Raw genomic sequence first — 14,985 nt, 5'->3', positions numbered from 1 at the left:
CGCGGCTCTGCCGCTTTTAGACCGCCGGAGCGGCGGAGCGAGCGGCGCCGGGGCCGGAGCCCCGGCCCGGGGGCTGCTCCCGGCGCTACGCCGGCAGCGGAGAGCGAGGCTGGCGATGGAGCTCGGCATCAGGACCGGCAGCGGAGGATCGAGGTTGGCTTGGGGCTGGGAGGGGGCTCGGCGTCAGGACGGGCACCGGGATCGCCGCCCGTGCCCCGGCGCCGCGGGCGGGAGGAGCCGCTCCGGGCCGGGCGCTGGGGCCGAGCCCGGCGGGGCCGCTCGGGCCGGGGCTCTGCCGGGGCCCGGCCAGGGCAGAACGGCGGCGCTTTCGTCGTGCAGACGCGGAGCCGGGGCTGGGACCGGCCGGGGCGCGGGGACACGCCGGGCCGGCCCCGGGACCCCCCGATCCCGCCGGGCCCGCAGCGCTGCCCGCAGTGCCCCCCGTGCGGTCGCAGCCCTCGAGCTCGGGCACCCCCGAGGCCACCGCAGCCCCCCCGGCGAAAACATCGCTCGCCTGCCCCTTCCCCGCGGCCCCGGCGGGTTCCCGCCCGCAGTGCCCCCCGGGGCTCCGGCCACGGCATCGCTCCAGCCGCGGGGAGCTGCGGTCGTGCCGGGGCAGGCAAGAACGAGGGCAGCCCTTTCCTCCTTCCTCCCGTGCTCCGGGACCCCGAGCAGAGCTGCCTGTCTGTCCCACAGCACTTCTTTGCCCCGCCATCCACAAGGGGTAGCTCATCTGACGCCTGCCAGGTGAGACCTGAGGCTCTCCTTTCCCTCCCCCGTTTTCTCGGCAACTCGCACCGTCCCGGGGCAAACCCTCTGGTTTTTCAAAAGCCCACTGAAACGTTTCATTTTTATTTGCAGGCGAGGAGGGTCCTGCCTGGGAGGGAAACGGCTGCAGAAGAGGAAGCCAAGAAATGCTCCAACCGGACGCTGCCGCGCGAGTCAAAGGAGGGAAGGACCGCAGGGAAATAGTCAGGAAATGCGCTTTTATTCAATCTCTGCAGCTCTCCCTCCCCCGCACGAGCCCTTCGCAGCCACGGGTCGGGGAGCGCGGCCGGCTGGGCTGTGCCCGGCTGGGGACGGGCACCAATTCATCACTGCCCTGCTCAGGGAGGTTTTCCGGCCCCGTCCGGGATTCACCCGAAGGCTGCAAAGGTGCTCGTGCGACGTCCGAGCTCGTTTCCAGGGATAAAGGAGCCAACCCAGCCCGGAGGGGTCCCTCGCTCCGAGGCAAAGGCGTTGCTCGAGTGTCGCCGCCTGGTCCCGCCTGCGGGGGGGCGTCTCCTCCAGGTGAGCGTTCGGAACCCAAAATGCCGGGGGGGGCTCAGGTCGGGGCCGCTTTTCGGGCCCGGAGCTGGACGGAGCCCTCGGCGGCTCCTGCTTCCCGCCAGGAACGTTCTCGGGGCTCGCTGAGCAGTCCCAGCTGGGCAGGGAACGCGGGCCGGGAGGAGGCCGGAGCGACAGAGAGCGACCCAGGGGGATGGAGGGGATGGAGGAGCTGTGCCCTGCCCTGCCCTTCCTATTGCCAGGGGATGGAGGAGCTGTGCCCTGCCCTGCCCTTCCTATTGCCAGGGGATGGACGAGCTGTGCCCTGCCCTTCCTATTGCCAGGGGATGGAGGAGCTGTGCCCTGCACTGCCCTTCCTATTGCCAGGGGATGGAGGAGATGTGCCCTGGAGCTGTGCCCTGCACTGCCCTTCCTATTACCAGGGGATGGAGGAGCTGTGCCCTGGAGCTGTGCCCTGGAGCTGTGCCCTGCACTGCCCTTCCTATTGCCAGGGGATGGAGGAGATGTGCCCTGGAGCTGTGCCCTGCACTGCCCTGCCGGCGCTCCCGGCGCTCCGGAGCTCAGGCAATGCCGCCCGCAGCCGCAGGACTCCCAGCACAGCCCGTGGCAGCCGGGATGGAGCAGCTCCGGGCCAACGCTTCCATCGGCAACCAGATGGATTTGTCTGGCGAGCAGGGCTCGTCTGCCAAACGCACGTCCCAGGGGTGGGAACCGGCCACGGGCACTGCGGTGGGCACGGACAAAGGGCAGCCCGCGGCTCCTCAGCCGGGGGCTGCTCTGGACGGGCCCCCTGAGATGCCTCACCCTGGACACGCCCCAGCGCCAGCCCAGAAGGACCCAGAGAATCCAGCCGGCCCTCGGCAGTGTCGGCACGGCGGGGCTGCAGAGCAGCGCGGGCAGCCATTCCCAGGGCCCACCTCCCAGAGCTCCCCCGCGCCCCCCGCGTGTGTCCCGCCCGCCCCAAATCCCTGCCCTTCCAGCCGGAGCCCAGCAGCCAGCAGCAGCCTTAAAGCCAGGGCCATGTGCCCTCAGCGGCACTAAATCCCGAGCGAGAGCCCTCGGAGATGCCTGAAAAGAAAAGGGGATGCTCGGAGAAAGTTGGGCTTGGAGGCAATTCGCAGTTTTTCGGGGACCCAACCGCAACCGCAGAACCCGTGGACAGCTGGAACAGGTGGGGCAGAGCCGAGGTGCCCTGAAGGCAGGGATGTGCATCCCTTTCCTCGGGGAAAAGAACTCGCCGGGGCCGCTCCCGAGGCTCCGAAGGGACAGCGGCTTCCCGGCCGGAGAGACGTCCTCGCCCGTGCTCAGGGGCTGCCTCGCCCCGGGCCGGGAGCGCGTCCGGCCCCTGCCTTCTCCCGGGCCAACACATCCCCTGGAGCCCGGCCCGGGGCGGAGAATCGGCCCAATTCCAGGGAACTCGCTCAAGTCCCCCCAGGGACACCAGCGGGGCAGGGGCAGGAGGGTTACAAACAGCAAAGTCGGGGCAACATCAACCTCGCCTTGTCCCGATCCCGCTGAGCAAACCTGGAACCGCGGCTGCTTCCCGGCAAACCTGGCCTTAAAGCGGCAGCTCTGGGGGGGAATAGCCGGGCTCCAGGAGGCACTGGGAGGCTGTTCCAGCAGGAATTCCCCATGGAATTGCGGGCTGTAGGTAGAATTCATCCAAACCTGCAAAGCTGAGACCGGAACCCAAACCTGGGCCCCCCGCAGAGAACAATATTTTGTGCTGCCCTGTCGGCAAAAGCCCCTGCACTGAGAGATCTTGGCAGCCTGAGGGAAGGCATTGTCTGCATCCCAGCAACCAGCATCTCCCAAGGGGGCAATCCAAGTTCCAACCAATTCCTTTTGTGTTTCCCCAGGGACAGTTCTTCTCTACTCCCAGCAGGTTCCTTAAGGAGCCAGATACTCCAACAATCCCCTCGTTTGACTTTCTAGGTGAATTGTGCACAAGTCAGTCCCCCGTTCCCTATCCAGGCTGGGAGTGCTCGTGCCCTTGGCACAGTTGGCTCTGGCTGGGCAGGAACTGAGAGCAGGACACGGGGCAGAGCGGATCAGCTGCCCAGGGAACCTCCAGGAGATGAAGCTACGGGATCCTCATTCCAATCAAGGGAACACATTCTGCCTCTGACAGAAGCCGGGAGCCAAAGCAGATCCCACCGGGCCAGGCTGGGGGCAGCAGTTGGATCCACTCTGGGGGAAAGCCCCTGTGCCTGCCAGGAGCTCTGACTCTGTTTGTCCTGCCAGCTCCTGACCAGTGTCAGGGGCCCTGGGAGGGATTCAGAATCCAGAGAAACCCCAAATCCTACTGCAGAATTCAATCAAAGAAAACCATTCTTGTCATAAAAAGCTTAAAAAGCTGTTAAAAGTTCTAGGACAGCAATACTGGGATTCCCAGGAAACTTAGTAGTGTCTTGGTGCCATTTCAATGTATCTTTAGTCCCTCAATGAGCAGCTTGGAGAACTTCCCCTGGGATTTGGAGGCTGAGCAGGGTTTGCTTTGGATTGCCTGGCACCTCTGGCTCCAGCTGGTGCAAACACAACTTGGTCCAATGTGGTTAAACACACTTCCCTACAAAAAGAGTGGCTGTATCCACTAGAAATTACCCCAAGTTTGCAGCTAAGATGTTACCTCTGTCCTAGCTAAGTTATCCCAGGTTTTCCTGGCTGGGGGCTGCAAGGAGGCTGTAAATTGAAAGGCAGAAAGAGAAGATCTGTCAGCAAAAGGCACAAAGAAGGGGACAGGTTTCAGAAAACATTTCTGCAATCTAATGAATAACTCTTTCCAGTTTCCCAGGGAGAAGAACAGGAACTCACAGCCACCAAGGCCTGACAGTCCCCTGCAGCCAGAGCTCAGCACACAGCCAGAGAGCAAATTCCAGCATCTAAAAGAAAAAAAAAAAAAAGAAGAAAAAAGTGATTTATTTTGTTTTAAAGTTCCTTTAAGTTGTTCAAAGCAAAGCAAGCCTTGCTTTGGTTTCAGTTGGGTGAACAGTGAGCGGTGGGCACAGGGCACGTCATTAATGCCCAGGGGATGGGGCTTTGTGGGGGAAGAGCAGCTGATGGAGTTGCCCAGTCCAATTCCTGCCCAAGGCCTGATGGCCCAGGACAAACCCTCTGGCAGGCAGTGGTTTTGTTCCCTCTAATGGTCAGTGCCCCGTGTGTCCCTGTGGGCAGTGCCAGGCTGGGGACAGGCACACAGAGCTGGCAGCACTCTCTGCCCCAAACAGCCTTGGGTGGCAGCGCAGCCCCGGGGATCCAGGGGGGCTGGAGGCGGCCCAGGAAAGGCCCCCCCGCTCCCCCCGGGGCAGCTCCACAGCCCCCCTGCCCTCTCTGCCACGGGGGCCCCGCTGCTCCCCCGGCTGGCACAGAGCCCCCTGCCCATGGCTGGCAAATCAGGGCCAGGGCTCGGCCTCGCTGCAGCCACCCACACAGGAGCAACTCAGGACTCAGCCCAACATTTCCCTGCTTGGCCACTGCAGAGACCCTCAGTTCACCTCAACAGGTTCCTTCTCTTCCCAGCAGATCACCTGAACTTTAACACCCACAGTTTTCTCTGTCTCTCACCACTCATCACCTCAGGTTACCTCAGTGTGTTCATTCCCTGCCCTGGAGAGAATCAACCTCCTTTTTAACCCCTAAACTTTCCCCTTCCAGCCCACTCCTGATTACCTCTTCTTGAACACAAAAGAGTCATTCTCTTCCCTAGAGATTACCTTCTTTTTAACCCCCAGAGTCTTCCCTACTGCACACTCCTGATTACCTCTTTTGGACCTCCAAATATTTATTCTCCACCCTGGAGAGGTTCTCAAGTGTTACCTGTCCACTGATGACTGCCTTAGTTGATCCCAAAAGGTTCATTCTCTCTGCCAGACACTGCCACACATTTTACCCCCAGAATCCTCTCTGGGCCTGCTGGAGTGTCCACTCCTGGTTGCCTCCTCTGCACCTCTCAGGATTCATTCTGGACCCTGGAGATGACCTCAAAGATTTCTGCCCTAAATGTCCCCACCTGGCCACCACTGATTCCCTCAGTTGACCTCCTGATGTCCTTTCTGTCCCCTGGAGATCATGGCCAGGCTTCCCGAACGAAGATTTGGGAAGGGCTCTACCCACCTTTGTCACAAGCGTGCTGGTGGCTAAAAAGGCCAATATTAGACAGGCACGACCGGTTGCAAAAGGCACAGCAGAGAGACTCCTTAGGTGGTATATTCTGCAAGACACGGTTCTTTCTGCGGTGTCTTTTCTCCTCAGGGTGATCCTGCTGCGTTCTCAAAGGCATCAGCAGCGTCAGAGATGCTGTGTCTCCAGACCTCCCGACTGGAGGCCAGAGCAGACCAGTTATGATGATCAATATGGCCAAGGCTGAGATGTTGTTTCAGGGAGACCTTGTGTCTTCTCTTCGGGGCTCCTCTCTTGTGGCAGCCGGTGGCAAGTTCACCACAGAGCAGGATCTTAGGGAGGGGGTGGTTGGTCCTTCATCCTGGAGACGTGTCCTGCCCAGTGCAGCTGTGTTCTCAGCAACATGGCCTCAATGCTTGGGACTGCTGCTTGTTCTAGAACAGATGGATTGGTCACATCATCTGACCAGTGAATGTTTAGGAGCGTACAGAGGTAACCTCATTCAAAAGCCCCAGAGTTTTAACTCAAAATATTCGTTCTCTGTCCTGGACATTACCTCAAGCTTTACCCCTGTAATTTTCCCTACAAGTCCACAACTGATTACCCCAGTTTACCTCAGGATGTACATTCTCTCCTCCACGTGACCTCAAATTTTACAAACAGAATTTTTCCCTACCTGCCCAACACTGACTGCCTCACTTTACTCCAAGTTATTCATTCTCTCTGCTACAGATTTTACTCCCAAAATTCTCCTTACCTACCCACATGTAATCAGCTCATTTGTACAAATACATGTTCATTCCCTACTCTCTGGGCTACCCCAAGTTTACCCTAAAACACTTCCCAACTGTCCACCACTGAGTACCTCATTTATCCTTCAAAATATTCAGTCTCTGCCCTGGACGTTTCCTCAAGTTTTACCCCCAAAGGTTTCCCCCCATCCTGCCCACTGCTGACTGCCTCAGTGTCCATCAGGAGGTACATCCTCTCTGCTACAGGTGACCTCACACTGGACCCACTGCATTTTCCCCACCCCTCCACATCTCAGCAACTCACTTCTACATCAAGATGTTCATTCTCCACCCAGCAGACCACCTCCAGTTCACTCTCAACACTTTCCCCACCTGTCCAACACCCAGGAACTCATTTTCACCTCAGAAGATTCACCCTCTACCCTGCAGATTCTCACAAGTTTTACCCCCCACATTTTCCCTGGAGATCTGCAAGGTTTACCCCAGTTTACCCCAGGAGGTGCATTCTCTCTCCTCCACGTGTCCACTGATTTTACAAACACTACTGCCCACTACTGACTGCCTACTGGACCTCAAAAGGCTCATTTTCTCCCCTAGGTGACATCCAGACTTATCCTCACAGTTTTCCCTGCCTGCAAACTACTTATTACCTCATTTTTACCTCCAAAGATTTGTCCTCTGCCACAGAGATTACCTCAAAGTTTCCCCCAAAACCTCCTTACCTGTCCACTACTGATTACCCCAGTTTACCCCAGGAGGTGCATTCTCTCTGCTGCACATTACCTCAGCTTTGACAAACAAAGATTTCCCTCCCTGCCCACTACTGACTGCCTCACCTTACCCCAAAAGATTCATTCTCTCTGGGACAGATTGCCCCACATTTTACTCCCAACATCTGCCTTACCTGTCCATGTCTGACCAGCACGTTTGTACCTACAGAGGGTCATTCTGCACCCCACACACACCTCAGGCTTATCTCAAACCTCTCCAGACCTGTCTGCCACCGAGTGCCTCATCTTTACCTCAACAGGTTCCTTCTCTTCCCAGCAGATCACCTGAACTTTAACACCCACAGTTTTCTGTGTCTCTCACCACTCATCACCTCAGGTTACCTCAATGTGTTCATTCCCTGCCCTGGAGAGAATCAACCTCCTTTTTAATCCCCACAGATTTGACCACCACAATTTTCCCTACAAGTCCTCCACTGAGTACCTCACGTTCATCTCTCAATATTCATTCTCTACCATGCAGATTACCTCAGATATTTCCCCCCCAATTTTCCCTACGAGTCCACAACTGATTACCCCAGTTTACCTCAGGATGTAAATTCTCTGCTCCATGTGACCTCAAATTTTACAAACAGAAATCTTCCCTACCTGCCCACCACTGACTGTCTCACTTCACACCAAGATATTCATTCACTCTGCTACAGATTGCCCAGATTTTACTCCCAAAATTCTCCTTACCTACCCACATGTAATCAGCTCCTCTGTACAAATACATGTTCATTCTCTACCCTGTGGACTAACCCAAGTTTACCCCAAAACACTCCCCAACTCTCCACCACTGAGTATTCATTTATCCTTCAAAATATTCATTCTCTGCCCTGGACATTCCCTCAAGTTTTACCCCCAAAGGTTTCCTTTCCTGCCCTCTGTTGACTGCTTCAGTGTCCATCATGATGTGCATCCTCTCTGCTCCACATCATCTCTGATTTTACCAACAGAAATTTCCCTACCTGCCCACCACTGACTGCCTCACTTTACCTCCAAATGGTCATTCTGTCCTCTACAGATAAGATCAACTCTTACCCTTAACATTTCCCTTCCTCTACATCACCCATTTTCTCTTCCTGACGCCCCAAATTTCCCTTCCATCCCTACACATTCCCTGAGTGTTTCCCTCCCAAGCATCCTTCCCTTCTTCCCTCTTTAAGAACTCACACTCCAGCCCCAGGCTCTCCACTCCCCCCTCAGTGGGACCCCTCCAAAATGCCACCTCCCTCCCCTCTGCAGCACCTCACCTTTTCCTACACAAACAGTTGCTGGGTCCCCTCAAAATTACCCCAAGTTTGCAGCTACAAATGTCACCTCTGTCCCTGCCATGTTCTCCCAGGTTTCCCCAGCTGGGAGCTGCAAGGAGTTCAGGCCAGTGAATGGACATCAGGGAACAGCTGTACATGCAAAGGCAGAAAGAGAAGATCTGTCAGCAAAAGGCACAAAGAAGGGGACAGGTTTCAGAAAACATTTCTGCAATCTAATGAATAACTCTTTCCAGTTTCCCAGGGAGAAGAACACGAACTCACAGCCACCAAGGCCTGACAGTCCCCTGCAGCCAGAGCTCAGCACACATCCAGAGAGGCAATTCCAGCATCTAAAAGAAAAAAAAAGAAGAAGAAAGCGATTTATTTTGTTTTCAAGTTCCTTTAAGTTGTTCACAGCAAAGCAAGCCTTGCTCTGGTTTCAGTTGGGTGGACAGTGAGCGGTGGGCACAGGGCACGTCATTAATGCCCAGGGGATGGGGCTTTGTGGGGGAAGAGCAGCTGATGGAGTTGCCCAGTGCAATTCCTGCCCGAGGCCTGATGGCCCAGGACAAACCCTCTGGCAGGCAGTGGTTTTGTTCCCTCTAATGGTCAGTGCCCCGTGTGTCCCTGTGGGCAGTGCCAGGCTGGGGACAGGCACACAGAGCTGGCAGCACTCTCTGCCCCAAACAGCCTTGGGTGGCAGCGCAGCCCCGGGGATCCAGGGGGGCTGGAGGCGGCCCAGGAAAGGCCCCCCCGCTCCCCCCGGGGCAGCCTCCCCTGCCCTCTCTGCCACGGGGGCCCCGCTGCTCCCCCGGCTGGCACAGAGCCCCCTGCCCATGGCTGGCAAATCAGGGCCAGGGCTCGGCCTCGCTGCAGCCCCCCACACAGGAGCAACTCAGGGATCAGCCCAACATTTCCCTGCTTGGCCACTGCAGAGACCCTCAGTTCACCTCAACACATTCCTTCTCTCCCCAGCAGATCACCTGAACTTTAACACCCACAATTGTCTGTGTCTGTCACCACTCATCACCTCAGGTTACCTCAGTGTGTTCATTCCCTGCCCTGCAGAGAATGAACCTCCATTTTAACCCCCAAACTTTCCCCTTCCAGCCCACTCCTGATTACCTCTTTTTGAACAAAAAACAGTCATTCTCTCCCCAGAGTCTTCCCTACTGCACACTCCTGATTACCTCTTTTGGACCTCCAAATATTCATTCTCTGCCCTGCACATTTGATCAAGTGGGACCCCCAAAATTTCCCTACCTCTCCACAGCTGATCACCTCATGTATACCTAAATATGTTCCTGCTCTACCCTACAGACCACCTCAAGTTCACTCTCAAAACTTTCCCCACCTGCTCACCACTGACTACCTCCTTTTGACCTCCAAATATTCATTCTCCACCCTGGGGAGTTTCTCAAGTTTTACCTGTCCCCTGATGACTGCCTTAGTTTATCCCAAAATGTTCATTCTCTCTGCTCCAAAGACACTTCTGGGCTCCTTGGCAAACTGCCTCTGACACTTGGTTTTCTCCAGCAGAAATTAAGGAATTGCTCCTGGCAGTTTGGAGAAAGTTATCCCAAAGGGAAGGAAAGAACAAATATTCCTGTCAGAGCCCTCGGGATCTGCTGGGCTGAATTGGGAAGGGCACATTTTCTGCAGAGCAAATACAGGACAACCTCAAACACAAAGCCCAGACTGTCCAGTGGGGCGTGAAAGCACCACTGGGACAAAGCTCCACTCTCCCGATTCTTTTCAGGGGCTGCTCCAACCCAGCTCTGAAGCTGCCAAGCCCAAACTGTCCCCAGCGCTCTGGAACAACAGGATCTTCCCAGGGATGATGCATTGGAAGCACAGCCCTCATTCTCACCCTCCACACGCTCCCAGGCTCACCCCAAATTCAGGACAAGGGGCCAAAGGCCACTCGGGCCGGGGCTCTCTCTGTCTCTGCGGGCTCAGGGACTGCAGCCACCAGGGCCCTCCAGCACGGACAGCCTGGACCCAGAGCAGATCCCTGGGGATTAGCAGCGTCCTGGGCATCCCTGGAGACAGAAACCATCAGCCTCTGGGCTAGCACTTCATTGCCAGCACACACAGCCTGCCACATTTAGGGGGGCAGCTCTCGGACCACAAAGCCAGTCTGACCCAGTTCTCCTGGGCACCAACAGGGACCCCACAAACCCCCAGGAATGAGAATGTTCTGCTGCTTTGACAAACTTCAGCCCAGCTTTGCAAACCTCAGTCCCTGCAGCTCCTGCTCTCCAGGGCCCCTTCAGGGCTGGCTCCAGTTCCCTGGAGAACCTGCCCCAGCCCCACTCTGGGCCAGCCTGAGCAGAAGCCACTGGGCTGGACAAGGAAGAACCCTCCCCTGGCTGCTGCAGCTGGAGGGAGATCCAGCTCCAATGGAATCCCGGGAACAGCCTCCCAGATGGTCTCTCCCCAGCCCTTGGCAGTGGCTCAGAGTGGCAGCAGCTCCAGTGCCAGCTGGGTCCCTGCACGAGTCCTTGTCCCAGCCCTGCCACAGGGACACCCACGGGAGACACCCACGGGCACACAGGCCTTGCTTGCACAATTCCTCACCCACAGCTGAGGGAAAGCCACACAATGTGAAGAAATAACCTGTGCTGAGAGCACTCATCACTCCAGTCCATCAGGACTTGGAGGCAGTTGGGTAGGCAACAGACCCAAATTCTAATCCTACCTCTAAATTTCTAACAGGTTCTCTTAGAAAGATCCTGGACAGGAACTCAGACAACAGAACCCAAACACTGCACATGCAATAGCAGAAGGTTTGCCAGGAAGAACAGAAGTTCCTTGTTTTCCTTAACACCCTGGGACTGTAGGACCCAATCCTTACAACCAAGTCACACCAGAGATGTGATTAATACTTAAACCTCTCCCCCATGGGTCTGTCTCAGAGAACTGGGCCAGCCCTGAGCTACTCCCAGGTGCCTGCAGTGCTTTGGGGAGGGGCAGGACAACACCCCACTTCTGCTTGGAAACATTCCAGGTGAGGAAAAGCCACTTCCCTTCTCTCTCTCTGACCCAGAACCAAAGCAGTCCTGCGGGACAACACGGACTATGCATGGAAGGCCCGAGTCAGTGGGGGAAAAACCCTAAACAAACCAAACCACCCCAAATTTCAAGGTAAAAACAGGCTGCTTCCTTAACAGGAGCACACCAAACTCATTGAAGCCAGAGAGGAAATTACAAACAAACAAACAAAAGACCCAAAGAGATGCTTTGCACTGATACACTCTCTGGTTGATCATTCCAAAGGAAATTCTCCACAGATCAGAAGCAAGTACCAATACTTTGTCCTCGACTGAAAATTAATGACTTGAGGGGCTGGACGTGTCCAGTGAGGGTTCAGGGTCTGGTGGGTCCTTTCTGGCTGATCCTGACCGGCCCAGGCCAAACCCAACCACCCCCCTGGCTGCTCCATCCCAGACCTGGGGGCAACATTCAGACAGTTTGGAAATACTGCCCTTCCCTGCTGCTCCCTCCTTCCTTACACATCCAGTGCCCAGGGAGCAAATGCCAACACCAGGAGGAGAGAAAGGTGTCCCTGTGACTTACCCCACCCCACGGGCAGCACCAGGAGCCCCCAGCCCGGCCGGCGGGGCTGCAGCCTCTTGCCTTTGGCTGCTCCCAGCCCAGGGCACTTGGCAGAGCTGGGCTGGATCAGGGCTTTGGCCTGGCCTGGAAGAGAGGAGAACAAGGCAATTAAGGGCACTGGGCAAGTCAAAGGCTCCTGCCCTTCACCCTTCTGTTCAGTTGCTCACTAGAGTTTTAGCCATGAAAAATCCAGGGGGGACAACAAATGAAACGTGGCCTTTTCCAGCATTTTTATTCCTACCTGTTTCAGGCACTAAAAGGAGGCTCATCTTTCTTACTGCATTCCTTGCCCCATTTGAACAGAACCCTTTTCATTCCAAACCCCCCTTGGGAGTCAGTCAATCCTCTGCCATTGGACTTTGGACAGAGACACCTGGGACGATGGAGCCCAGGAAATGAGGGAGAGAAACCTGACAGGGAAAGGATTCAAGGCACTCCAGAACTCAGAAATGTGTTCATGCCTTGCCAGCCCACCCCAATTCTGTGCCACCCACCTGAGCTGGGCAGGTGAGGCCAAGGCTCCCCTTCCTGCTGCCAATCACTGTCCCAGCACACGGATCCCCGTGCTGGGCAGCACTTGGAAAAACTTGGGAAAGGCAAAAGGAAAATGGCACTGCCTGTCAGAAAACATGTCTGTGAACAAACCTTCTGGACAAATGTAATCCCATCCCTCTGCTCCAATAAACACAGGGCAGGCAGGTCTCTCCAGCCCAGGGAGAACAGGAAGGAGAACTGCAGGAACACAGGCAGGCACGGGCAGCTCTTGGCACTGATTCCCTGCAGACCTCTCTGCACCTGGGGCTCTTGGCACCTCATTTATAAAGAACGGGGTGGCAGCAGCCCGGGAATGCCCCTCAAAAACAGGGGCCTGGGCAGCTGGAGATTAGATTAGAGGAGGGGAGTTGTGAGGGGAGACACGGAGAGAGAACAGGACCAGGGGTTGTTTGGGAACAGGCTGTGTGTCCAGCAGGGAGGGGAACTGGAAACACGGGAGGCTGGAGGGAGGCAGGAGGTGAGCACGGGCCTGCCTTGGATGGATCCTTTTTCCCTTGGCTCAGAGGCCTCAGCTCCACCCTGTCTGAGAGCAGCAGGGAACTGCTGCAGGGGAAGAGTTCCTTTAGGCACAAGCCAGTGATGCAGCCACTGGAGCAGGGGAGAGGAACTGACACCAAAATGACACAGTCACCACTGAAAGGGACTTTATTGAGCTGCAACACAAACACCTTCACAGCAGGCCAGGGCAAGGGGTGCCCCCAGGACCACCAGCACAGCAGCTGGGCATGCAGGAGCACCATCTTCTCAAGGGATGGAGCCAGGGCTGACAGTTGGGATCTATCCTAAAGATGCACTCAGGCATCAGGGCCAAGTCCTGCCCAGTCACTGCAGACAGTTCAGCCCCAGCAGCAGTGGCATTTTCTGCCTCTCCCTCCACTATTATTTGGGAGCCAACAGCTCAAGGCTGCGGAATTTCAGCTTCATCAATGTTTTACAAAGTTGTACTTCCTGAGAACTGGTGCATTTTTGAGTATTCCTGACTCTTCCAGGGCTGCACTTGCCAGGATCCTTTGGGCCTGGTGTTTTGCTGACAGACAGGGCACTCCAGAAAACAACTCCTCCCCAGTCATGGAATAACAGGAACAGCCTAAACACAGTCCAGCACACGGGCTACAGATTTAGGGGATACAAAAGGCAATGAGCAAGGCAGAACTGTGGCTCAGCAGAAATGCCCCCCCCCGGCCCCCTCCCGCTCCCCCCCAGCCCACACGGCAGCCCCGGGGCAGCCGATCCCGCAGGCTCCGGCCCCGGGACAATTCCTGCGGGTGCCTCCACCCCAGGGGAGGCTGCGGGGCGGCTCCAAGGGGGTCCCGCTGGCCAGGCTGTGCCCAACAAAGCCGGCTTTAGGCCAGGCCTGGCACTGTGGGGCCGTGGGCACGGGCAGGTTCCGTGAGCTCCCCGTTGGCCACCCCTGGAGCGCTGGGCAGGCGCCCCGGCGGGGCCAAGGCTGGAGGGCACGGAACAGCTGCACACACCTTGGCTGCCTTGGCCCAGCACACACCCACTGCACCTGCAGCCTTTAGCCAGGGCCCCTGAGCACACCCAGCCCTTACCCTGCTCCTCAGGGCCAGCAGCCCCGGGGCTCAATTCTCAGCCAACTTCTCATCCTTTCCTTCGGTCCTTTGATCCCTGGGCAGGGCAGAGACACGAGAGAAACAACTTCTTATAATTGATCCCAGAGACAACAACTCCATTTTGTTCATAAAATCAGTATAATTACTGATTTAATCAGTGGATGGATTAAAGTGTTCAAAAACTTTGTAGCAGATGGTGAGAATCCTGTAAATATGTCCCACCAGTGGTGAGCAGAGACTTGTTCTACCTGATGCCCAAAGGTCACTAGTTGACCCCTATAGTTACTGTTTGCATTTGGTGATCAAGTCTTATTATTGCCCTGCAAATTTGAAATTTGTGTTTACATCCAAAGAAACCCCTGGTTTACTTACATTGAAGTGGGTTATTTTTCCAGCACGATATCAGTTGGTGCACTGCAGCAATTCAGGAGACAAAATCCAGTTAATTTTTGCAGTCCAGGATGTGAATACAGCCCTCCAGAGCAGTTCACTGGTACTCATTAAGTCCTTCTGTGCCTCCTTTCTTTGTAGTACAATATACACACCATGTCATGTGCACTCAGCCCAGTTCCTAAGTTACTGGTGTTCCCCTGTGCACAACAATTACATCTTGGGGAACCATTAGAGAGCTGCCCAAACTCCCCATCACATTCTGGAGTGAAAGGGGGGGTAAATACAGTGGGCATCCCTTGTGCTCCTAAATTCAGCACTCGGGATACACCTGGCCCAGCTCTTTGCCATTGGTTACCAAACAATTCCATGTCTCCACTGCCTACAAATCCAATACCAGCTCCTGTTCCTCCCAGCCCCGTGTCCCCCCAGCCTCGCTGCCTGGGCCAAGATGGGAGCACTGGAATCAGAGTGGGGAAAGGAATTCTGTTATCCTGATGATGTTGGGCTGCAGGACACAGGCAGCAGGTACCCAACAGTTGGACCAATATTCTCCTCGGGAGGATGATGCCCAACTGTGCCATCCCCTGCCCAAGCTGATCCCTTTGCTCTTTTGGCAGCACTGACCCAGAACAGCCCAGCAGGCAGAGCCCAGGGCACGGCCCTG

General features: G+C 56.2%; 1 protein-coding gene across 1 annotated transcript; it reads left to right on the top strand.

The window, feature by feature from the left end:
• The first annotated feature begins 103 nt into the window (after nt 1-103).
• LOC127465182 (collagen alpha-1(III) chain-like) lies at nt 104-8,553 on the top strand. Its single transcript, XM_051775693.1, has 4 exons — nt 104-747; nt 862-971; nt 1,147-1,290; nt 8,436-8,553. The coding sequence occupies exons 1-4, from the start codon at nt 116-118 to the stop codon at nt 8,477-8,479; spliced, it is 930 nt and encodes a 309-aa protein (XP_051631653.1). The 5' UTR covers nt 104-115; the 3' UTR covers nt 8,480-8,553.
• The last annotated feature ends 6,432 nt before the right edge of the window (nt 8,554-14,985 follow it).

This window comes from Manacus candei, unplaced genomic scaffold (assembly GCF_025592945.1).
Source record: "Manacus candei isolate 608988 ecotype Guabito, Panama unplaced genomic scaffold, ASM2559294v1 h1tg000332l, whole genome shotgun sequence".
In the NCBI taxonomy this organism is placed as follows: Eukaryota; Metazoa; Chordata; class Aves; order Passeriformes; family Pipridae; genus Manacus; species Manacus candei.
This window is presented reverse-complemented; position numbering and strand designations above follow the sequence as displayed.

Excerpts from the sequence above, each read along its gene's own strand:
- LOC127465182 (XM_051775693.1), top strand. The coding sequence starts at position 116 with ATGGAGCTCGGCATCAGGACCGGCAGCGGAGGATCGAGGTTGGCTTGG. Across the intron at positions 748-861 it reads GCTCATCTGACGCCTGCCAG|GCGAGGAGGGTCCTGCCTGG; the intron begins GTGAGACCTGAG and ends TTTTATTTGCAG. Across the intron at positions 1,291-8,435 it reads CGGGGGGGCGTCTCCTCCAG|TTTCCCAGGGAGAAGAACAC; the intron begins GTGAGCGTTCGG and ends AACTCTTTCCAG.